Raw genomic sequence first — 26,626 nt, forward strand, 5'->3', positions numbered from 1 at the left:
TGTGGTTTAAAAGTCATACCTAAAGTGAAATGAACTATTATCAAAGGGTTTAAAAGTGTATAAAAGAAATTCAGTAAAGTTCATTATAAACCATAAATCAAACTCAGTAGGTCAGTAAATCACCAAAAAATTAGTCCAATAATATTTTGTGATATTAACCCTTTCGATCTCATTGGGATCTCATCTGGCTCCCAATACTTGCAGCTGAATTTTAGCTATTCTAAAATGAGAACAATCAAAGAACTCTTGTCAGAATAACATAATTACAGAACAATGACTATTTTGGACAAGGACCTTCTTTGAGGTCAACACAGGCTTAGAAATCACTAACCACTTCCTTTAATATTGCCAAGGAATTTTCCTTTTTTTTTTTTTTAACTGGGTCAGTTTCCATTACCGCATGATTAAGACTGCATTTTCTACCATACATAATTCATTCTGTTGAAGTCTCATTCATAAAACAGACTGTAGCTAAATAAGATTTTCCATTATCTTAGAAGAAAATTAAAAAACAACACAACAAATTCAACCAGCTTACCATTTTCCTTCTTCATTTTCATATTGTTGAACAGTATATCCAAACATGTCTTCCACTGGGCCACTGAAGGTCATTGAATTTTTCACATCAACATTGAATGATACGCAGAAGCCTAAAACAACTTTAAGAGGGAAAAAAAAGTCCAGTTACACAGAGTTAACTAAGATTCCATCATGTTTTGAATTATGGAAGACATGATTAAAAACTGTGCTCTTATTAAAAAGAGCGATGATGTTCAAAAAAATGAGAACTGCAAGAAAGGTCTATGATATTAACTGCATTACTGACTTTAAACCAATATCATGGCTAAAGAATTCAAGTACTGACATTCGAACAAAATCCTATAGTAATTCAGTAGCTATACCATTCCCAAAGCTTGTGATTTCAGGATGTGTGAGAGAGCTGGCAGAAAGTCATGGTTATTTGTGCCTAATGGGAGTTACGGATAGCTTTCCAGTAATGAGCCCTACAGGGAATCATGGCCACTAATGAAATGTAAACAACTTCATTTTCCTGTTTTGACTACGCAAGTATCACCATTTAAATCCTCAGGACAGGAAGCTTTCTCCTTGCTGCTTCCAAAGGAAAAGCAAGCTGATTGTCTTCACCCAGAAATGGCTTCCTAAACAGGCCTGAGATTTGCTCTGCATCCCTCTCAATCAATATGCTAGAATGTCCTTAAAGTGTTGTCGGTGGTGATAAACACATAGGTTGCTGTCGATGATATATCTAAATCAGATGACATAGCTAGAGTTTACTCAGTGCCTGGCACATATTAGATATTCAATGAGGGCTAATTCTCTTCCATTTCCTTGTAGTTCAGGTAATGAAAACACTTTACAAGTGAGACTCTCTCCTAAAAAGAGTTCTGAATGGTGCCAAATTCCATGTTTGGTACTAGTTTTTAAAGTATACTTGTGAAATCACAAAGTATTCCCCTCCTAGATGAAATTAAGAATTCTTTCCAAAGAGCACTCCCTTATAAAATTACAAAGCATCATAAGATACATTCAGAGGTGATTAAATTCACTGTCCTTTGTTAAAATCATGATATAGCTACACATATCCTGAAAAATTCTCTTTCCTTACTCATTATAAAGTCTTCCATAAATATAGTCTAAATTCAGACTCAAACTCATTCTATACTCTAATTTATTATCTTCAAATTTTAACATTATTAAGTTCTTTTTTTGCCCAGGGTTGTACCTAATGTATAGAAAATTTTGTCCTTAAAAAAAAGATATTTATATATACTTATTTATGAAAAAGGATACTTATGTATACCTATTTATAAAGTTGTCCTTGATTTTTCCAACTGGAAATAATCTTTTAACTACTAAACCATTCTCTTTCATCTTTTAAATATCTCTCATGAAAATAATTATTAAATACTATTTTATTTACATTGTAATTATCTGTGTGTGGTTTTCTTCCCCAAGATTGGAAAATTCTTAAAAGCAGAGACTCTCTTACTCATCTTTCTTATCCCTTCCCCCAATCTAGCACAGTTCCTTGTACACAGATGGGCAATAACATATTTGTAGAATGAACACATTGAAGGAGAAAGTGTACCAGTTGAAGTTAGAAGTGAACTGGCAACTGCTTCATTTTAGTTCAGAAAGACTTAATGGAGATGGAAATTTTCCAGTTAGATTTTTAAAGGGAGGGAGAAAGTCAACTTGGCAGTGTGAAGAAAATATGTCCCAAGGATTTGGGAGGGTCTCTGCAAGTAGTAAGAAGCAAAATGGGACAAATATGGTTACAATATCATAGAGAGATTTGCCTGGCTGGCGTGGAAAATGCAGAAAAAGAATGGATGGGTAGCATAGGTCCATTTATGTACATTTCCTGCTCATACTTCAAGTGTGATGAAGAACAGCTGGTTACCATCTTCTGCATAATTGCCTTTCATATATTTGAAGACAGTTTTAAACACAGTTCACTCTACTCCAGACTATTTAGTCTCCTACCTATCTCTCACTGGTTTATTTATTTTTTAAATTTTTAATAGATCATTTTTTTAAATTTTTAAATATTTATTTATATTTGAGAAAGAGAGTGAGATACAGACTCCAAGTGGGGGAGAGACAGAGAGAGAGAGAGAGAGAGAGAATCTGAAGTAGACTCCAAGGCTCTGATCTGTCAGCATACAGCCCGACGTGTGGCTTGAACTCATGAGCTATGAGATCATGACCTGAACCAAAGTCGACTGAGCCACCCACGTGCCCTAAGATTATTTTTGATATGAGAGATACACAAAGTAGTATGTCTACAACAGGATTTCTCACCTCTAGTGTTATTGACATTTAGAGTCAGAAAATTCTTTGTTATGAAAGTCTATCCTGTGTATTGTAGCAGCATGTGTGGTCCTTGTCCACATGATGCCAGTAGTACTGCTTGCATTGTGAAGATCAAGTGTCTCCAGACACTGCCAAATTCCCCTGGGACCAAAATTGTCCTGGGTGAAACTCACTCTTCCGTAGATAAGGACCAGAACACCACCACCAACAATGTTGTTGAAGATGATGGAGAAACAATTGGCCTGCAGACCAGTAGCATTTGTATCACCCAGAGCTTGTGAGGGATCCAGAATCTCAGGTTCCACTCAGATTTCCTGAATCACTGTCTCCATCCCCACAAGATCCCCAGAAAGTCCGATTCCTGTGAAGGTTTGAGAGGAACAAGTCTGTAATATGGTACCCCTCTTTCATAATGTTGATACAGGTAACATAATTTACCTAACTTAAAAGTATTCACCATCCTTTAGACAAAAGGCGGGGGTGGGGGAGATTATCTTTAATCAGGGTCAAGTTCACCCCTCTTGAAGTATTTTTCCAGAAGTTTATTATCCTTACTGTATGTTCTCCCAAAGGCCATTCATGATACTCCTCACTATAAGACCAAGAGCTTTTGGTTTCCTTTTTAGGCCTGTTTATTCCACATGTTGTGTGGAATGTCCGGGGGTGTGTGCTGCACTTTTTTTTTTCTTCATTTCCTGTCCTCAGAATTCTACAGGCAATTTGCCCAAAGTGATCATAAATCAGTCTCTTTCAAGTTTGCTAAGTCACAAAGGAGCCTGAAGCACAGGAGATGACATAAAAAAAATAGTTTACATCTTGTTCTTTTGATTTAAAGGAGCACATAAACAGTGAAAGCTTCTCGTGACTTTGAGTTCGATGTTCATTTTGTTATACTAAGTTGTCTTGGAACTTTCTGTACCAGAGGTAAAGCAAAAATCATACTTATTCTTCATCAAAGCCAAAAAACAAAAACAAAAACAAAACAAAACTGAGGTGGCTTAAGCAGTCATATAAGATGAAAATGATGGGAAATAAAACATAGACAATAGTCAGATGTCAAAATGAAATTCTGATTTCCATGCAGCAGCAAAAGGGGGATTTTTCCCTTAATAAGCACAACATTGCATACTTATTATGTGTTGCTCTTCACATGCTCCTTCTCATATAATTTGTCCCAGGCCCTACAATGAAATAGTGTTATTATCACCACTGTACAAATGGAGAGTCAGAGGCTCAGGATAGCAGAGAAATTTGCCCACGTTTCCCCAGGATTCCCAAACATTCACCTGAATTCAATATCTACATCTTATCCCTAAAACTGAAAAGGGATAGTAGAAGGTGATGCAAAGATGGGTCTAGAAGAGAGGCTACTATTAGTTCATGTAATTACATCTCCTGAGGGGCAAAATTGGGGAAGAGTCCCTTCTAGAGTGGTCATAGCTAGGGAACTGGGGATAAGGAGAAAGATTGGAATGAGGAGAGAAGTCATGGCTACAGAGCTCTAGATAAAGCATCATGAGGGACTTCAGTCAAAACATTCATGTTTAGGTAGAAAAGAAATAGAAAGGCTTGCTCTCTTTCAAATATGGCTGTATGTGTTATATATCTAATATATCTAAGGACTATGAGAAGGAAGAAAGATGAGGAAGAAGATGAGATTGTTAGTTTTGAAGGGTACCTCTTGTTAAAAAAAATCATTTTGCACAATTTCTTTGCCCTAGGATGGAATTTGATTTGTAAGACAACTAAATGAGAGAAAGAGAAAAAAGAGAGGAAGAGAGGGAGAAGTAACCTACAATCGTATGGTATTTTCTGCTTATAAACATTTTGCCACTTAGAAACATTTTCATATAAAAAAGGTATTGAGCTAGACAATAAACTGTGAAGGTTAGGCAAAACAGCAGTGACTATTCTTTTCTCGTGTGTTAGGAAACTGGAGCTTAGAGGGGTAAAGTGATTGGCCTAATATTAGGCTGTGTTAGTGGCAGAGACAGGACTTCAACATTTGTCTTCTGAGGTCAAATCACAGACTTTCCATGACAACAGTGCTATTGAGGTGGTCAGATTAATAAAAGTAAAAATAATAATCGAGGTCAAGAGAACTCTCAAATGGGCCATGAGGGCTCTTAATCATCTTGTAGCTTTGGATTATTTGAGGATAAGGACTGGCAGGAAAAGCTGAATGAAGGGGGCAAAGTCTGGGCATCTCCCAAGGGCATTGACTCTCTGGTCAAAGAAGACCTTCTTCCTCCACACATCCTCTGAGTTCCAAGAAAAGTCACTGCAGCCTGTTTGATTTTTTTGCTTCTTAATGAAAAAAGTCTGTCTTTCACAGGGTGGTCCAGAAATTCTGATCTAGTAATATCCAGACTGAAGCATTTAATAGCTAATGGAATTTTGAATATTTAAAATTCTAAGCCGAAGGGAAAATCAAATCAATGGTGACTAGGGATAGATATTAAAATGCTATTGCCTTTTTCAACAACTTCTTATACATTTATCCAATCTGGAAATAGGAGAAATCATGGTATTAGCATTATATTTATTGTTTTTAAAGAGGGAAATGCCATAATATTAAGATAGGAAATAGTAATAATTGTGTTATTATAGTTGATGGTTTTTAGAGCCAATTCTTTGATTGTATAGAAAGATGCTAATCTTTAGAGATAGATGAACCTAGTCTTAAACACAGCCCTTTCGTTTATACTCTGTATGTAATTATTCACATTTATTCAACTACTCCACAAATAGTCATCAAAATTTTACTTTAGGTTGAATATATACTTTAGGTTGAATATATGACTCTACCTAGAGGTAGAGTCATAAAAGATAGTGCTTCTGCTTTCAAAATACAGTAAGTGATTTAATTTCTATGAGCCTCAGCTTATATTTAAAATGAGCTTATACATGCTTTATAGGTATTGGTTGCTGTGAGAAATACACCTTATGTATGTAGCAATAGAGAATGCTCAATAAATGAGTTAATTGTGTTTGTAAGTAGAATCCAAAGAATCAGTTTACCATGTGGCAGTTGAATTTTCTTTTGGAAGAGGATTCCCCACCCCAATCCTGATTACAATTTGTACCTTGAAAAATGACACAGATGTGTTATATCAGCGGGGCAGGACATTGGGTTCATTGACTCATTTCCAAAAACAATTTCCTGTTTCCAAACTGGCTGCAATGACATGTGCAAATAAAATCTAAGATGAGGGCATCAAGCCTTCCAGGTGAAAGAGCTGGCCGAGGAGGAAGAGTGCAGATGATTCTTGTCCTTCCAGTCAGAGCTCTTGGATTCTCATCTCAGACCCTCAAGAATATTTATGATACCACCCAGGTTTTGAGCCAACAGCAAGTCAAGAATTCTCTTACATCAATGCCAATCTACTCTCCTCTAACCTATTTCAAAGATTACAAGTGTATTCCAAGGACAGGATAAGCCTAAAGTGACTCTTTCAGTATACTCAAGCCATACTAATAGTCACAGCCTTGAGCCACCTGAGAATCAGATGATATACCTAGCCAGTGCAACCTGTGTGTGCAGAGCTGCAGAGGCCCCATCCTCCCCAAACCTCAATGTTGGTACATCCTGGGTCCTTCTTGTATCTCTTGCTGTGCCACAGCCTCTTGGCGGAAAGAGTTTATCCACCCCAGCTCAAGTGGATATAAACTCCGAAAATTATATATGCTCACTGTAACTAATGATGTGATACAATAGGTATTTCATATCACTTCAAATTTACTTTTCTTTCTCCCTAAATTCAAATAAAATATAGTCAACTTTGAGACACTTCAGGGGGTTGGAGGAAAAACACTTTAATGATAAATTTAGTGGAAAAGTTGAAAGCCTTTTTCCTCACTTGTAATATATAATGAAACATCTTTATAATATCTGTGCTATAAATCTGAAATTTTTATTAGTGCATGCTCTTGGTGGCTAAGCGAGTTGGATCTCAATTTTGGTGTACATGATTACCTTAAAAGATAAAATTTAATTAGTAGTGTAACTGGATCTGTCCAAAAATATTATAGTACAACATAATTCTAGTTGATTTGAAATATGAGATGATTATTTTTACAGCACTGCAATATGGAGAAGGACAAGACAAAGAACTCCAATGGTGAAGACACAGAAAATAAAAATAGAATGAAACAAACAACATTAGAGCCTTGATATAGAATCAACACAAGTGTTTGGAAATGGCATCATGGTCTCAAATACAGGAATCCATATTTTCTGGAAAAAATATCAGATCTAATTCACTGCCTCCAAGTAATTGAAACTTCCCTATACAGTTATGTAAGAAGAAAGTCTGGCTCCATCAGTCCCACCATTCAGAGCTCTTTCATCAGAAATGATGCAACATGTCAGAAAGATATCTACCAGTATCAGCAAGTCCAGAAAAGCCAATCCAAATAAACACCTCGAGGTTCAAGCATTTTCCAAGTTTCATCCCGGGGGGCTGCTTTTTAACTTCAGCTTGCTGTAGTGAGTGAATTGTTTTGACTTTAGTGCTAACGTCCTGTGGGCCTCCAGTTAATACAAATGGTATTTGAACTTCAAAGTGAGTGTGTGTTTATGTGTATCTGTATATGGCTGGTGGGAAGGAGACAAGGAGGGCTAATTCTTGGCACATAGTAGGTGTTTAATACAAGTTTGTTAAACGAAACAGGATGGAATAAACAGCGAAATGAAGATTTCTCATATAAAGGTCATTCTGGCTGTAAGAACTTATACCCTTTTGTAAGTGCTGCCCAGAATATTAAAACTCCAATGGAGTGTTTCCCAAACATTCTTTGTTAAAAATCCCCCTTTTAAATTTTTCTACATAAGTTTGTTCTTCCACAGTGTTTATTTTCCTTTGTAGTATCTACAGACATCTGCTCTTTTCCCATATCCTCCCACCACAAATAATTGCCTGCTCTGCCAGCTCCTCTCAGACTGTCCCTTCTCCTGAAATTCTTAAACAGTCTTAGTCTCCCAACGCCTCCACCCTATCAGCATCATCTTCTGGCTCTGTGTTTTACAGGATAAAAAAGCTGCAGGACCTCAGGGGTCCCTGGACCTCACTGTGGGAAACAAGGCTCATGTGTTTGTGCAAGCAACGTGAGCACAGAACTCTTCTCCAGCTGCCCTGGCATCCTGGGAGCTGAACTCATGAATTTCTGTGGCTACACAGCATGCAGCGCTGCATGGGGAAAGGCGTACTACACTTCAGAGCGAGCAGGGTTGCATACTATTCAAGTATTTACTCAGAAATGGGAGATACAAAGTCTTTGGATGCATAAAAGTATGAATGAAAGTTGCACTTTTGTTCATGAAAACTTTTAAGTGGATTTTATTAGCTTACATATAATTTCTTCTCAGTGAGACAGTAAGGTTGTTTTTGTTAGGATGTACAACAGATACTTTTGAGGGCCAGGAAAGCAAAGAGGTAGTACGTACCGTAAAATAAATAGTTTTCAATTTACCTAGTAGTTTTAACTGGCAATTTCCAAATCCAGGCACTATCAGGTTCCATTATTGATTCTCCTACAGATTCAACAGGACAATTTTTCTGGATGGCTTAGGTGTTGGCTTCTCAAATCCATACACATGTCTATTGGCTTCTCAAATCTTTACACATGTATAAATGTGAGAGATGTGGTTACTACTTCAGGTACTTTTATTGCTTCACTGAGACAGTGAATTCTACTTTGTTTGTTTGTGTGTTTAATAACTCCAATGTCAGTTAGGAAGTTTAAAATAATTCATTTCACTGTGTACACTACCTCTTTGCTTTCCCAATCTATGAAACTACATCTTGCGCACACTAGCAAAAATAACCTCAGGACCGGCAATGTGGCATTGGCTCATATATATCACAGGGAAGAAACTATATGTAAGTTAATATAATGCATTGATAAAATCTGTAAATAAAAGTACAACTTTTTATTCAGGTTTTCTCCTCAGGCATCGATAGACACAATGCATATGGTATCTGGGAAAGATGTGATTCTGAGATTGAACCAACAGCATCTCAAAACGTGAAAAAGGATTATCCAGTTACCTAATGTATGTATGGTATAAAAAGAACCAAAAGCCATTCTCTCTTAATTGCACAACTTGTATTTTGGCAATAAAATAGTTTAAGTGAAAACACACTGTATGTGTAACAAAAAAATGAAATAGAAATGAATGGAAAAATTCCAGTATGTGAAAAAAATCAGTTAAATTAAGTTGTGATTATTTAGATTGGAAAATAATTACTGGCACTTTGAATCGACTGTAGTATTTTTTCAAAGAGGGAGCATGCCTGGCCTTTCAAAAATGTCTTGATTTTTACGCAAGGATTTTAAGAACACAGTCAACACATAAAATGAGGTCGGCCCATATTTTATTTTGCTGTAGACAACAAAGGGGTATTAGATTTAACTTGCCTTACCCTTTCATTTTTTTGTTTGCCATATTGCTCAGAAGCAGGAGGCAAAGTATACAGATTTATAACATTTCTCTTTTGATGGAATAAGGTTATCTAAATACTTTCTGGTTTAACACACAAGTAGTCAACCATTACCATTAATAAATTAAGGGCTTCATGAAGCTAAGTAACAAAATTAAAAACTATGCAAACTCTAACAGTATACCCCGACCAAAAACAAAGTCTATTAAGAAAACAATTGCTCATCGTAGAGTTACCCAGTTGTTTTAATTGGCAATTTCAAATTGTAGGCACTAAGAGATGCATTATTGATTCTCACGTACTATGTAGGCTCATTTTTCTAGATGTCCCTAATAATACACTATCACTTAAACAAAAGTGATTCTTTACAATTTTTCTCTCCATTCCTAGCTAATTATTATAACTAGTTTTCATTTAATCATTCATTACCAAACATTCTCTTTATTCAAAAGCCTTTTGGTACCTGCGCTCAATTTAAAACTTGTTCAGTTTATCAAGAGAAAATAATGGAAGCCAAATGCATATTATTTGTTACTTGCCTGAAAAAAAATTGGAAAATAAATCAGAAAGTATTTTAAAGGACACTGGGTTTGTTTATAAGAGATGAAGAAAAATCTCAGTAGCCTTGGAATGTTGAAATATTTCAGAAGGCAAGGGTCAATAGAATGCATGTTTTCTTTTCAGAGGGAAGAGATAACTTAATGATGCTTTCTTTTCTGTTTTGAGATAGCTCTAAATTTTGTTTCCTTAGTTATAATTGTTGTTGCTAACACCATGATGATCTTTCAGCACTGAGAACATTAGTTGAGCAGTAACGTCCTTGAATCCAAACTCTATTCCTATCTAGCAGCAGCATCTTTTACATTCTTTCCATTAGTCTCCTAGAATATCTTGTAATTGAAATAAATACAGATGTTATAATCAAAATCCCCAAGAACTGGCAGCCAATATTTTCCTAAAATGGAAGCATGTTGGTACTTAGAATCGCAATTCTGGCGACTAAGTACTTGTTACATACAAGGATCCTGAAATTCAGGTAAAGGTTACCTCTGGGCTGGGGGCAAGAGAAGGAAGAGAATAGGATCCAAAAGGAAATAAAATTTGGTTTTAACTTTATATATTTTTAGAAGAAAATGCTTACTTCCCAATCCTGATGTTTTCTTCTATGTGGAGGGACTTCCATGACCTGTAAACTTCTTGTCTGTATCTATATATCTCACCCTCCTTTCACATTTGAATAATTGGTGAGTTTGAAAAGAGAAGCTATATGGGTGGTCCAGTCTTCTCTTACTCATTTTCTCTTTGAAGTGAACCTTCCCCACAGAAAAACAAAAACAAAAACTAAACAATGCTTTCTTCTATTTGTCAGGCTCTGAGCTGGTGGTGGAGGGTAAGTGAGCTTTGTCTAAGGGTTAATAGGAATTTCATTCATCAGCTATGCTCCATTCCCATTCTTTGTCATTTCCCAGTTAGTTCTAACTTCAAGTGAGGAAGAGATTTCCTCATTTGGGGGCTCTAAAAAAATCCTAATAGGGTTTTATTTCTTATGAAGAATAAACAATTATGGGACAATGTTTAGATTTTACAAATCTGGGTATTGGGCACATTTGTGTTTGTTGTTATTCCTTTAATTTTAAAGGATTTTAAAGTATTTTACGATAAAAGAATTTATATTTTTTTCTATATAATTATCATTATATATTTGAAGATATGTTGTCATGATATAACTTTTCTAATTCTTTTTAATTTTATTGATTTTTAAAATTTCATTATCTTTTAACAAAGAGTTAGAAGAAACACAATGGTGTTCTCATTTATAGGAACTGCAAGGAGACACAAAATAAAATTACTTGAATGGATACTGTTAATTAGTTTTTACCATTTCCTATTTTCCACCATCCCTTCACTATCAATGACACTGAGAATAAGGGGTGGGGGTCAACAGAAGATATAAGAAGGCATCATTACGATAAGGGGGAGATATGATAATTTCAGAGGCAGGCAAGTTGAACAAGGGCATGGTGGAGATCTGGCTAAAGATGGTTTGCTATGGCAGTTGCCTCTTACATTCACACTCTGGTGGACATCACTGACAGTTGACCTCAAGGGCAAAAAAAAAAAAAAAAAAAAAAAGAAAAAAGAAAAAAAATCAAAGATTTTAGAAATGAGATTAATACTGGGATACCTGGATGGCCCAGCCAGTTAAATGTCCAACTCTTGATTTTGGCTCAGGTCATAATCTCATGTTTAGTGAGATCGAGCTGTCATTGTGGAGTCTGCTTGGGATTCTCTCTCTCTCTCTCTCTCTCTGTCCCTCCCCCACTCACCAGGGGCACGAGGGTGGCTCAGTCAGTTGAGCATCCAACTCTTGATTTTGCTCAGGTCATAGTCTCTTGGTTCGTGAAATCAAGTTCCCCATTCAGGCTCTGCACTGGTGGTGTGGAGCCCACCTGGGATTCTTTCTCTACTTCTCTCTCTCTGCCCCTCTCCAGCTCAAGCTCTCTCTCAAATAAAGAAATAAACTTAAAAAAAAAAAAGAAATGAGATTAATACTATAATTAGCCAAAGTTCACAATCTGCTTAACAAACACATTGGCCTGAAAAGGAACTAACTGACTGCTAGAATTTTCACTATTTCCTTTCCAGTACTTGTCCGCAGTCTAGTTTCTAGGACTGTGCTATTTATATGGATGTCTCTTCCTCTTCAGAGAACTGCAGACAGTTCAAATCATGAAACTGAGAGTGATATTAAGAAAGAAACACATGTGCTGCTCCAGGAACTCATAATTCCTTACTCTGGGAGAAGTTTAACTAAGAAGTATGGAAGGCAGTTAGGTAACACTGACTTTCCACTGGCGATTTTTGTTTCTTTAAACACTAGGCTCTCAGGGAAGACGTAAAAGAAACAAGTCATCATCCAGTTTAGAACTGTTCAGCGTGCCAGAGGTGTATTTGACATTACTTCTGAGAATATGAACACATAAAGATGGAAAGAAAAATGGCCAAGGAGTTGTACACTTAGCAAGTTTACACAGGATACAGCAGAACCATGGCAGATGAATGATAATGCATATTTGACAACTTTCCTCAAGTACTGCAACTTTAGGAAGCTTGCTGACTTCATCATTTCTCATGATTCCATGTCTTCTTGAAACTCTCTATTCTTAAGTTATTGTTTGGATCTTTAAAGGGACAGAGATTAGCACAACTGAATCAACAGCAACAACAAAGACCACACCCTCTGTCATCAATGGAATCCAATACTACATTTCCTCAGAAGGGAGCCATAATATACTACAGAATGTTATGAGGAGATTTTTTTTTAAGGCCTTAGAGTTAATGAAAATTTGTATCTTATAAAAATATAAAGCTAATTAAGTGGCATTAGACTGGATACATCCTTTTATGAGGGAAGAGTCAGGATCCTGAGGGTTTTATATAGTTTATCCTAGTAAATGTCCATTTTAATGTCTTTTCCAAGATGGTCTTTTCCATCTAGTGATACAACACAAAGGTAACGTTCTCATTTTATTTATTTTTTATTTTATTTTATTTAAAAAAATTTTTTTTTAACGTTTATTTATTTTTGAGACAGAGAGAGACAGAGCATGAACAGGGGAGGGGCAGAGAGAGAGGGAGACACAGAATCCGAAACAGGCTCCAGGCTCTGAGCTGTCAGCACAGAGCCCGACGCGGGGCTCGAACTCACGGACCGTGAGATCATGACCTGAGCCGAAGTCGGGCACTTAACCGACCGAGCCACCCAGGTGCCCCAACATTCTCATTTTAATGCTTTTGATGGCTTACCAAAACTAAACAAAAAAGTTTAAGAAAAACAGCCAAACAAAACTAAACTCTTTGAGCAATGGGATCAGGAAAAAACAACAACAAATATATATATATATATGTATATATATAGTATATGTAATATAACATATATATTATATATATTTATATATATAAGTGTATATAGAAATATATATGTATATATTTAGATATAAATATAATTATATATTTGTACAAATATATATATATATATATTTAGATATTTCTGTTATAATAAAAAGTGTCTTCTTAATACCTAAAATATTTTTCAGTATTTAAACATGCTTCCAGGTTTCTAGTGATAGCGTTTATTCTCTATTCTGATATAGTGTATATAGTAAGTGGTTATATATTGTATTTCCTGCTAGAAAAATCTGTTCGATCCTTGATCAAGCTGTTGAGTTCAGGGGAACCTGCACAGAATTAATTATGACTTTCTAATATTTGACTGCTATAGTGATAAATCAAAATATATAGTTGGTAGGTATGAGACACCTTACCTATCATTTAATTTGGCCCTTCCGTTTCACCATAAGCAACTACCTTCTTTTGGCACCTATCTTACTCCAACCAAGGATTTCAGAAGGTGCTACCATGTTTTTCAGTGACACTGACATTGGCACCATCGCTGACTGGTCCAAGAATGAACATCAGATTTAAAATGAACCATCTAGGAGCGCCTGGGTGGCTCAGTCATTTGAGCATCTGACTTCAGCTCAGGTCATGTTCTAGCCCCCCGTCAGGCCCTGTGCTGAAAACTCAGAGCCTGGAGCCTACTTCCGATTCTATGTGTGTGTTTCTCTCTGTCCCTCCTCACTCCTGCTCTGTCTCTCTCTCAAAAATAAATATTTAAATTAACCATCTAATGTCCCAGCCTCCTGGCCACAGTTGATTAATTCAATAGGGGCCAATCTGAGTATTCGACTCAGCTTGGCACCTTTTGTAGACTCTTGTCCTGGTGGAGAAGACTATGGAACAGGACACTCAGGAACAGATACAGATTAGATTCTTGCCAGGAAGCTAGTTTATAGTGTGAGAGAGTGAAATCTAGATGAGGGAAAGAGAGAGTTCTAAAATACAGAAGCAAACTGAGAGATTGTCTAGTTTCCCTTCAGCTTCATTGTTCCACTGTGGCTGGGAGAAAAATAGGGAAGAAGAATGAGACATGGTAGCTAAGAAAAGCAGATGGCTACTATGGCCTGACTCAAATAATTTCCTTCTTACTTTTCCCCCTTAAAGCCATTAAAAACTTTAAAAAGAGTAAGAGAGAAAAAGCTACCAGGCCTGCTCTGTATGTAGATGACAAGTATGTTAATAAATGTCTCTATGTGACAACATTCTGCATGTATTACATGCATTCAGCACACACTAATAAATGCCTATCAAGTGCAAGGTAGTGTGGAAGAGCTATGAGAGATTAAAAGATGAAATAAACATTAGCCTTGCCCTCAAAGAGCTTTAGTTACTTGTGAGACATAAGGACATAAGACATAATCAAATAATCTTATGAGGTTCAAAAAGAAAAAAAAATCCCAAGGGCCGAAAGTGGTTGCTGCAACTGTGAATCCTGTAATCTGGATTCCAATTTTATAAATTCCAACAATCCTAGTTTTATTTTTTCTTTTCTATTTAAACATTGAAAACGTCTGTGCCATCTCCAAGAGAATAGGGAATAGATATCTTGGGACTTAATTTGGGTAATCCTTTATGTACTATGAAAAATTGTGACACTTTTTAGTTGATTAGGCAGGTGATTAATTCCCTGGGAGGACTCGACATTTCATGTTAGAAAATGCTTTCAGTACTCTAGGTCTGTGTTCGAAGCATCACCAAAAGGTAAAAAAAAAAAAAAAAAAAAAAAAAAAAAAAAGCCAGATGAAAACATGACACAGAACTCACACTGACTTTCATTGCCCAGACTTGAAGTTGAAATCTCCCATTATACAACATAAGAATAACTCATTTAAATACAGGCAAAAGGGCAGGGTGGTAGTGATGTCACTACAGAATAATTGCAGCTTTGTGTCAGGCTGATCTTATTAGGAGGGCAGAGCTGAATGAGGCACCAGCTTGCCCCTCCACAGACTGACACCCTGCCTGGCGCCCACAGTGAAAAACTAGGGTGAGTGATTCTGTTGTATGTCAGTTATTTCCCAGCCAAACCCTGAAGCATATTTTTCCTTCATGTCTTGAGTGTAACTACTATTCCATGCTATGATGAAAGATCAGTAATAGAATTTGTGTGGACACTTTATAAAATACTTGGCCTTTTACTACTTTAAAAGTATAAAAAGAACTTTGTGAAAAATTTCAAAAGTTGGATTTACTTAATTTTTAACTTTTTTCCAAGTAATGATTTTCTGGATGAACTCCAATCAATTTAAAAATGACTTAAATTACTTTTTTAATGCCCATCAAAGAAAGCACAGAAAAAAATGCTTTTTTTTTTTTTAAAGATATACTCCCTGGTGAATAATTAGGACTTATTCAAAATGTTCATGCAACTGGGCGTATAAAAGCTTCCAAAATTTATTTTTGAAGACATGTTTTATATAGTGGAAACAATTTGAGAAGGTGATGAATCAAAGCTTTGCCATCTATTTCTTAACAGATAGCACTATCCAAGGAGAGAGAGGGAAAAAAAAGAAAGGTTGCAGAATAGCATTAGGGTCCAGAAAATAGGCTTCTAAGAAGCTTTTAGTCTTCTGAATAAAGCTATTGTCTGAATTCTTAAATTTGTATGTTCTCCTATCAGAACAGCTTTTCACAGAACTATTACAACTTATCAGGCCTTTTTATACTTGGGAACTCAAATAACTTTTAATATATTGAGTCAAGCGTCATTCTTAAGAAGAAAGGATTACTTCATTTACATGTTTACTTAACTGATGCATGAAATGAGACCCCAATAAAGTTGCTCATAAGCTACATGTCATACTAAAACACAAAGGTGCCAGGGCCAAGTGTTAGGTATAATATGCCTTTTATGACCTGGATGCTCAGCCAATTGCAAACCAGAACAAAGTTGAGAATCACAGTGGTCCCAAGGCCCAAATCTCAATAATAGCAATGATTTAATTTTGATAATTGACAAAAGCAAACAAACCCCCAGAGATTACCATGTGTAACAGTGTGAATGAACACACAAAATATGTTTTTCGATATTTTAATAGAGTCCTGCATTTGGAAATACCAAAAAAAAAAACAAAAACCTCTTTAGTTTTTTAAAAGGTACTCTCTCTATACATGAATATGACACTCTTCTCATTAGCTTCCTCTCAACAAAAGAAAACAAAACCATTCAAATGTCCTTTGAAAACCTTATTTGAAAAAATTTTTTCAGAATCATAATTAGTGAAGACATTTTTCAAGACTGATCAAGAATTTCTCCCTCACAGGGTGGCAAATTTGTACAATTTTTTTTCTCTCCCTAATCTATAGAACTTTTGTCATAAAAACTCAGACCCCACAAAAACCCCATTAAAAAATTATTTACCATTTCTTTTCTTAAAAACTTAAAAAAATTAGGGGCGCCTGGGTGGCGCAGTCGGTTAAGCGTCCGACTTCAGCCAGGTCACGATCTCGCGGTCCGTGAGTTCGAGCCCCGCGTCGGGCTCTGGGCTGATGGCTCAGAGCCTGGAGCCTGTTTCCGATTCTGTGTCTCCCTCTCTCTCTGCCCCTCCCCCGTTCATGCTCTGTCTCTCTCTATCCCAAAAATAAATAAACGTTGAAAAAAAAATTAAAAAAAAAAAAACTTAAAAAAATTAAATCATGACACATATTCATGCGCAATTCATCCATGAATTGTGTACCCTCAAAAATATGTCCAAAGTCCCAACCCCTGGTTTCTGTGAATGTGATCTTATTTGGAAGGAGGATCTTTGCAGATGTAATGAAGTTAAGAATCTTGAGATGAGATCATCTTGTATTTTGAGTGGATCTAAAATTCAGTGATTGTTATCCTCATAAAAGAATGAAGAGGAAGATTTGGGACACTGGAACTGGAAACACAGAGAAGAAAACCATGTGAAGACAGGTAGAGACTAAAGAAATGTGTCTACAAACCATGAAATACCAAGAAAATCCAGGAGGTACCAGAAACTAGAAAAGTCAAGTCAAGAGTCTTCCCTAAAGCCTTCAGAGGGAGTATAGCTTGATTTTGGACTGTGAGAGAATAAATTTCTGGGTTTTTGTTTTTGTTTTTACTTTTTTTCCTTTCTAGTTTTACTGACATATGATTGACACACAACATTGTATAAGTTCAAGCTGTATAGCATAATGATTTGACTTATATATGTCATGAAATGAGTACACGTTTAGTTAACATTCATCATATATATCATATTTTATATATATGTATACACACACACACACAAACATATATATATATATGTATATAAAGAGAGAGAGAAAAGAAAAAGATGTTTTCGTTGTGATGAGAACTTACAGGATTTGATTTACTCTCTTAACAACTGTCATTTATACCATACAGCAATGTTACCTACAGTCATCACGTTGCATATTGCCTCCAGAGTACTTATTTAACTTATAACTAGACTTTGTACCTTTTGACTATTTTCATCCAATTCTGTCTCCCTCTACTCCTTACCTCTGGTCTCTTTTTGTCTGAGTTAGGTTTTATTTGGTTTTGTTTTTTAAATATTCCACATACAAGTGAGAGCCTACAGTGTTTGTCTTCCTCTGTCTGACTTACTTCACTTAGCATAATGCCCTCCGGATCTATCTATGTTGTCATAAATGGCACAATTTTGGGGGCACCTGGCTGGCTCAGACGGTTAAGCATCTGACTTCGGCTCAGGTCATAATCTCCCAGAGTCTGGAGCCTGTTTTGGATTCTATGTCTCTTGGTCTGTCTGTCTGTCTGTCTCTCTCTCCCTCCCTCAAAAATAAACAAACATTAAAAATATTTTTTTAAATGGCAGAATTTTCTTCTTTTATGGTTTATGATATTTCAGTGTGTGTGTGTGTGTGTGTGTGTGTGTGTGTGTGTGTGCGTGTATCATATCTTTATCCATTCCTCCATATGGATGCTTAGGTTATTTCCATGCTTTGGCTATTGTAGATTATGGACATGGAGGTGCAGATATCTCTTTGACATCGTGTTTTCATTTTCTCCGGATATACTCCCAGATGTAGGATTGCTGTATCATATGGTAGTTCTATAGTTTTTAATTTCTTGAGTACCCTCCATACTGTTTTCCATATTGACTCTACCAGTTTATATTCCCACCAACAGTACACAAATGTTCCCTTTTCTCCATAGCCTCACCAGAATTAATTATCTCTCATCATTTTGAAGCTAGCCAAAATTTCTGTTTTTTTTTTTAAGCCACTATATTTGTGATAACTTGTTACAGTAACCCTGGGAAACAAATTCATTCAAAAAAGGGCACACATCCTCATTTTTCACAAATGTACATAGGGTACAAAGTAGCACATCTGTGTAACTGCCACCCAAATCCAGAAAAGGTACATTTCCAGCACAACTGCAGCCCCTTTGGGTCCATTTCCTTTACAAATAAGAAGCAACTCAACAACAAAGAGGCAAATAACCCAATTAAAAAAATGGGTAAAAGGCTTTAATGTTTCTTTTTGAGAAAGAGAGAGAATGAGCACGGGAGGGGCAGAGAGAGGGAAACACAGAATCCAAAGCAGGATCCAGGCTCTGAGCTGTCAGCACAGAGCCTGACACGGGGCTCAAACTCACGAACCATGAGATCATGACCTGAGCCGAAGTTGGAGGCTTAACCGACAGAGCCACCCAGGTGCCCAAGGACAGAAAGGCTTTAATAGATATTTCTCTAAATAACCAATACAAGTGGCCAATAAACACATATAAAAAGATGCTAAGCATCATTAATTGTTAGGGAAAAGTAAATCAAAACCACAATGGGATACCACTTCACACTCAGTAGAAGGGTTATTATAAAAAATACAAAACAGAAAATAAGTTTTGGCGGAGATTTGTAGTAATTGGAATCATCACATATTGCTGATGGAAAGCTACCAGTTCACACAAAAACTTGCATACAATTGTTCAGAGCAGTACTATTCACGACAGCTAAAAAGTGGAAACCCGAATGTCTATAGCTAGTGAATAGATAAGGAAAATGTGATTATCCATACAAGAGAATATTATTCAGCTATAAAAAGGAATGGAGTACCGTTACAAACTACAACATGAATCGACTTTGTAAACAATATGCTAAGTGAAAGAAGCCAGTCAAAAAAGCCCCCATATTGTATGATTCCATTCATGTGAAATATAAAGAACTGGCATATTCATAGAAACGTAAAACATATTTGTGGTTTCTAGGGCCTGAGGGGAGTGAGGGGAGGGAGGAATAGGAGTGATTGCTTCATGGATGTGAGGTTTCTATTTGGGGTAGTGAGAAAGTTCTTGAACTGGGTAGACTGTGGTAACAGTTGTGCAACATCGTAAATGTACTTAATGCCTATATATATATATATATATATATATATATATATATAACCACAATAAACAAAATACAAAGCATCTCAATTACCCAACCTAAACATACAACATATGGTTTTTTAAATAAAACTTTTTATTTTTAAATGCTTGTAGATTCATATACCATTGTAAAAATACATAAGAGTTCCCATGTACCTTTTATCCAATGTGCTTTTTAAAAACTCTTCAATTGTTATTTTTCCTATTTAAAACAATAAAATGCAAATACTTCTCCTTGGTGGCTACTACAGCATTGTGTAATTGAGCATTCTGCAAATTGGGCTTCCTGCCATTACAGTAGGTAGAAGTACAGTATGTTTTACTTAGTTACTTATCAGCCCATTAGGAGAGAACAACTTTCCCAGGTATTTTATCTTTAATGGGAGACAAAAGGAAACACCAATAAGGATAGATATCAAAATTTGGATGATTTGTGTACATACTCAAATGTATTTTGAAGAGTGATTTATAGGTGTGTGTGTGTGTGTGTGTGTGTGTGTGTGTGTGTGTAATTTCTTTTTAACAGATAGAACAAAGCATGGTCAGGGCTGAAAGAAATTAGGTCACAGACCATTAAGTATGAAAATATAAAAACAAATACAGCACTTAAGGCAGGGTACATTTTCTTCAAGCTATAACTCTTCAAACATCTGACATACCATCTATCTGGGAAGTGTAGAACGTGTTAATGATATTTTATATACTTGTGAAACAAATTGGTAAGTGCTGATGATCTGTTTAATTTCTTTGTAAAGCTACTTCAGGCATAGAAAATATATTCTATTTTCTAAGCACACGAGAGAAATGAAAAAAGGAATGATGAAAGCACTCTTCAGCCTTTCCCCTTCCTTTTCCCATGTTTTCTCCTGATCTCCAATAATTTCTCTTCCTTTGCCTTGTTTCACCATTCTGTGTTGCTTTCTCAGTGTCCATTGGGATACAAATGCCCAACCACAAGCTAAACATTGACCAAGTAAATAAACACTTAACTGGTTGTGGGTTCTGCCTAAGCAGGATCACGGGATCAAAACTACAATAGAAGAGATCTCTGGAGTTAGGTGACCTCAGTTTTCCTAAAGCAGGAAAAGACTGGGCTGTCAGAGAGAATAAAATAGCCTTCAGTGTCACTGTAACTATAAATGCATACAGTTAAATGCTTATTTGTGATTAAGTATCTTTATTCAAGTAATGGAAATGATAGTCTTATGAATATTACCTATAGGCTTCTCATTATTATTGAAAATGATGGTCTTCTCTAATATTTCATTGATCAAAAATAATTTGAACCGGTCTCAAAAATATTTATCCTCTTTATTAATATCTGTATTTTAAACAACTCTGTACTTTCTACCATATTTTTTAATGTTTTTAAACATTTTATGATAATTTAAATTGCTTAAATAGAAATATCAAATGATTATGCTGTACACCTGAAACCAATATAATATTATATGCCAATGATACCTCAATAAATAATAGTATAATAAAATGCTTAAATACTCCATGGAAATACTCCATGCCACTTTGATCATTCAGTCTGTATCTAGCTCTAAGGTTTGTCTAAGACTCAGAAGGATCTCAGGAAAGCACCACTGAGAGGCCTCACCTACCATAAAGTTCTTTGGACCTGGCTTCTTGGAGCCTCCTTTGAACACACACTGAATAAACTCCAGTGTGCCCTTGAGGAATCTCAGAGGGCCACAGCTGGAAAAAGCCTTATTTAGATCACCTAATCAGCATCCTGAAAGGATGAGAACACGGAGTCACAAGTGATTGAAATAACTTGCCTAAGACACCATGGCTAGCTTAATGATAGAACCCAGAGATGACAATCTCCTTGCTCTTCATGGAGTTCCCAGCTCTGTATCTCACACTATGGAGCACATGAAGCAATGATAAGCCATCTTCACTATGCACCCCTGGGATGTACTTACAGCTCCCACTAAGCAGAAAGATTAGAGAAAACAGGCCTTCTTCAGACTTGCAGCTGTGTTTCCAGTGGGTAAAACAATGTCACGGTTAGAGGCTAGAATAGGGGAGGGACTGGCAAGGGAGCAGAATCAAGTGACAGACTTCCAGTTGGCAACAGGCTCAGGCCTGTTGGCCAGGAGCCATCCAAATGTCCCACATCCCTGTCTACAGCAGCCAGGGTACTGAGCTGCCAGCTAGTCTAGGAAACTAGCAAGGCTGTTGCCTCTCTGGAATGGAGTAAGTTGCCTGGTCCCACCCAGCCCAAGCTGAAAAGAGTCCCTACATCAATCGGAGGAAAAAGGGAGAAAGCTGGCTGGAGGAGGACTGGGTATTTATCTGTATCTCCAGTGTCTTGCATAAAATAGGTGCTCAAAATATTTTTATTTGAATAGAATAACTAATTAGAGCCAGAATTTTGTTACCAGTCTACCTTAGGCAAAACATTTCTCTCTTCTGAGCCTCAGTTTCCAACTCTGTCAAGTAGAAATGCTAATAATGATCCTTGCATTATTGTTCTGGGATTGAAATGAGATTCTGTATGTGAACGCCATTTGGGAACTCCAAAGCACTCTAAAATACAAAGGATAAATGACCGGAAAACTGCTTCCATATGGAAACTTCTCAAATAGGCCTGGAGCCAATTTATTGACATTCTACTATTCCACAAAATGTATGCAGTTGGAGTTGTAAGAATACAGGCATGTCTATTATAATGTGATACAGCCATTCCTGAAAGCAACCTCATGCTTTCTACAAAGTCACTTGTCAAATAACAGAGCTTGTGGTAAAAATAGATTTGGAGCAGCCTACTCAAAACCTACACAACTTTTTAGCCAATAACAACCCAAATAAAAATAGCAGCATGGTTCTAAAGGCATGTTAAATTCCTAACAAATAGGGGTTCCTGGGTAGCTCAGTCAGTCAAGTATCAAACTCTCATTTTTTTAATTTTATTTTTTATTTTTTAAAATTTACATCCAAATTAGTTAGCATATAGTGCAACAATGATTTCAGGAATCGATTCCTTAATGCCCCTTACCCATTTAGCCCATCCCCCCTCCCACAACCCCTCCAGTAATCCTCAGTTTGTTGTCCAAATGTATGAGTCTCTTCTGTTTTGTCCCCCTCCCTGTTTTTATGTTATTTTTGTTTCCCTTCCCTTATGTTCATCTGTTTTGTCTCTTAAAGTCCTCATATGAGTGAAGTCATAGGATTTTTGTCTTTCTCTGACTAATTTCACTTAGCATAATACCCTCCAGCCCATCCACGTAGTTGCAAATGGCAAGATTTCACTCTTTTTGATTGCCAAGTAGTACTCCATTGTATACATATACCATATCTTCTTTATCCATTCATCCATCGATGGCCATTTGGGCTCTTTCCATACTTTGGCTATGTTGATAGTGCTGCTATAAACGTGGGGGGGGGGCATGTGTCCCTTCGAAACAGCACATCTGTATCCCGTGGATAAATGCCTAGTAGTGCGATTGCTGGATCATAGGGTAGTTCTATTTTTAGTTTTTTGAGGAACCTCCATACTGTTTTCCAGAGTGTCTGCACCAGCTTGCATTCCCATCCAACTCTTCTCGATCTTGGCTCAGGTAATGATCTCAGTTCGTGATTGTGGAGTCGAGCCCCGCCATCAGGCTCTGGGCTGACCTGCACAAAGCCCCTTGGGGTTCTCTCTCTCCTCTCTCTGCCCCTCCCTCCCTCCCTCTCTCTCAAAATAAATAAATAAACATTAAAAACATTCCTAACAAATAAATGTTATGCTAATTACAAGGGCTTCAATGGAGGGGCCTAAGAAAATGTTGAGGTTGTAGACTGATGGGGACAAGGGGGAAATTTTCCTATAAAATAAAGAGTAACTGAGTGTGGAGCTGACCATTAATAAGCCCTTCCAAGAAATCACACCTATGGCAAAAGTAAGCCAAGAGGGAGAACGGAAGGAGAATGGATGTGGCAACTTGCTCTGTCCAACTCTAGGACTACTTGGCATTCAGGTGCTGGTACTAAGTGGCATACACATTTAAGGTGCTGGGGAACTTGCATTATAGTGACATGTCTTATAGTGACACCATTGCCTTATTTATCAATGATGTATGAGCTAATGTGCTTAGAGCAAGATGTACCTGAACAAAATAACTTTATTCTTCTTTTAAGAGTTTTAATAGGGCCATTTTCACTCAGAATGCAGGGGGAGGAAGATCAGCCTGAACACCTAAGTTTTTGAATGAAGGTTTCTGGACCTCACAACAGACTTTCCAGTTTGGTCCGTTGGACATACTTTGAGGAACACTGATCCAAACTAAAATCCCTAAGCAGTTTCAAAATGCAAAATAAAAGCAGTCACTTGTAACTTTCATGCTATTGAATACTACCAAAGTTCACTGAACAGAAGTCTTCAAATTCACCAGTGTATATAAATAGACTTTATTTATCAACCAACATTTATTTATTGAATACACATTGATATGCAATTGTTTTCCTGCAATGACTGTAATTGGAGAAACAAGACACACACACACACACACACACACACACACACACACACACACACAAAGTAGGCTATCAAAACAAAGGAATATATGTCATGATACAGATGTTAAGGATTACATAGTTAGACAAGAGTTTCACCTGACCATTGTCCATTAAGAAAGGGCAGAGAATTTCAAACACAACTACCTCAAACAAGGGAAACAAGAAGCATGTAGCAAATATCCTATCGGTATATGTTCTTGTCACAACCAAGTGAATGAAAACTGAGATAATACTGCAAATTTCTTATTAGTTCTTATCTGATTGATTTTTGGACTCAGCTCAAAATTCAATGCTTTAAATGTTTTTCTGTGGCAGGGCTCACCAATTATCATCAAACGTCTATGTGGTCCTCCATATTTGCCAGACTTTCTTGCACTTAGGTGGCAGCCATGCAGGCCATTTCTGGTCAATGAATGCTAAGCAGAAGTGATAATGTGTCACCTCCCACCAAGGCAGTGCTGTTTCCTCCCTACACCTCTCTCTTCTCTTTTGCTGTGATCTTAGAGGTATGTGTTCCCGATAGCATGGTACAAGATTGAGTGGGACCATCCAACCCACACTGGACTGAGACATATGGAAGAAATAAAGTCACTGCTAAGCCACTGATATTTTGGGGTCTTCTGACAGCTAACTGTGTTCACCCTATTGTTACTCTTGCATAGAGCTTCTGATTACTAGATACTCTCAAAATACAATGTAATTAGAATTTATAAAATTAGAATTAGAATCTCTAAATGATGAGAGAGATTGGATGCCCTTCTAATGTGCATGTAAATGCTGAATGCTTTATTAAGACACTGAAGACTGAGTTGGTTTCTTATATTATTATGGCAAAAAAAAAATGCAGTGGCCTTCTCTAATTCTTAAAATTCTCTAATGGTCTAGGCATTTTATTACTTTCAATTTCTGCCTGGAGAAGGGAATCATGCAAAAAACATTCTTAAAAGGCATTGTTTAAGGTGAATGTGGGAAATAGTTATAAAACACCAAGGTCTAAACCTAACCAGTTTAATCTCTGCAGGAAATTCCTTAGGACACAATGGCTCAGATGCTGTCAGGTAAGCCACACTTGAATGCCCTTCCCAGGAAATTCACAAAATATTCTTGTGCAGCAGAAGGAAATCCTGTGCTGGATGTTCATGTAATGGGTTTGAGTACAATTTCAAAATTTGTCTACCACAGAAAAATAATAAAGCCTACTGTGCATATACATATGGCTCTATGTTAGAACTTCAAAAAATACTAGTGAAATGATAGCTGATTACAGTGTGATTTACCTACTAGCATCTCAATTGCATATACTTAGAAAACCACACTATTTTTTTAAACTGAGCCAGTTATGATGCTAAAGGAATAAGTGTATATACTAAGGTTATTTTTATGCAACTGTTGATTAATAACTTATGAATATATATTCATAAATTTTTCCCATTAATAAGATAACTTAATTGCACCTAATTAGTAAATATACTCTGTATCATGCCCTAGGCCAGAGGTCAGCAAACTGTCCTATGAGCCAAATGCCACACATCATCGATTTTTGTAAATGAAGTTTTTTTGGAACACAGCCATGCCCTTTAGTTTACTATTATCTATAGCTGCTTTTGCACTACAATGGCAGAGTTAAGTAATCACTAAAGAGACTGTTTCCTGCAAAGCCTAACAAATTTACTATCTTAACCCCTTACAGAAAAAGAGGTTGTTGACGTCTGCTATAAATAAAGCTGAAACATTTTATAATGTAAATAGTACAGTTTGCATATTTACAAATATTTTCTATATTCATGTTTGTACAGCTTAATCTCCTATACTTAAACAAATCAAAGGCAAAGAAGTAGGGTAAAATTCTGTCAGATGAAGTAAATGCTATTCTGACTTTGCATTGCTTTTGATCCTTGGTGCATTAAAGCACAATTGCATATTTCTGCAGATTTCTATTATTAGCCTAAAATGATATCTTCCTTCTCAAACCATTTTAGTTTCTTTGAGAAAAAGATAATCCCTGTTTGGTCAGGACATAAAAACTTTAAGGCTCATTTTGTATTTAACTAAAGAAGCAGCTCTAACAAAGCTTGTGACTCAACCCCCCTATAGCCACGGATTTAACATTTATTGAACATCTACTATGTGAACTGAGTGCTTACATAGTTTCATAATTTAATCATCCCCAGATTTCCGGGTGGTATTATCCTCACTTTTCAGATGAGGCTCACAATAGCTTAGTGATGCCCAAGGTCACAGAATCACTTAGTTTCAGAATCCAGGTTTGGACCTGGTTCTTCTGAAACCAAGTGCACAGCAATTTTAACCTCCCCCGACCTTCAGCAATTCTGGCATATTAAACTGATTGACGTTTACAAAATGTAAGAAGGCCAAGTAAGGGAAAACGAGTTTTGAAAAGATTAGCATCTTATGAGGTTTGAATCAGACTAAATGTTTAATGGAAAAAATTCCACAGACATGATTTGTTAGGGGGTAGTATTTTAAAGCTTTAGGATGTGTTAGGTTTGAG

At 36.5% G+C, this 26,626-nt stretch overlaps 1 protein-coding gene across 2 annotated transcripts in view; it reads right to left on the reverse strand.

The window, feature by feature from the left end:
* ITGA1 (integrin subunit alpha 1) overlaps positions 1–26,626 on the reverse strand; it is a 164,378-nt gene that overhangs the window by 105,353 nt on the left and 32,399 nt on the right. For both annotated transcript variants that reach the window (XM_045438298.1, XM_045438288.1), the window contains exon 2: positions 539–659. In XM_045438298.1, the coding sequence (XP_045294254.1) occupies positions 539–659 (121 nt within the window). The remainder of the gene's footprint in view (positions 1–538; positions 660–26,626) is intronic.

The sequence above is a fragment of the Leopardus geoffroyi genome, chromosome A1 (genome assembly GCF_018350155.1).
Source record: "Leopardus geoffroyi isolate Oge1 chromosome A1, O.geoffroyi_Oge1_pat1.0, whole genome shotgun sequence".
Taxonomy (NCBI): Eukaryota; Metazoa; Chordata; class Mammalia; order Carnivora; family Felidae; genus Leopardus; species Leopardus geoffroyi.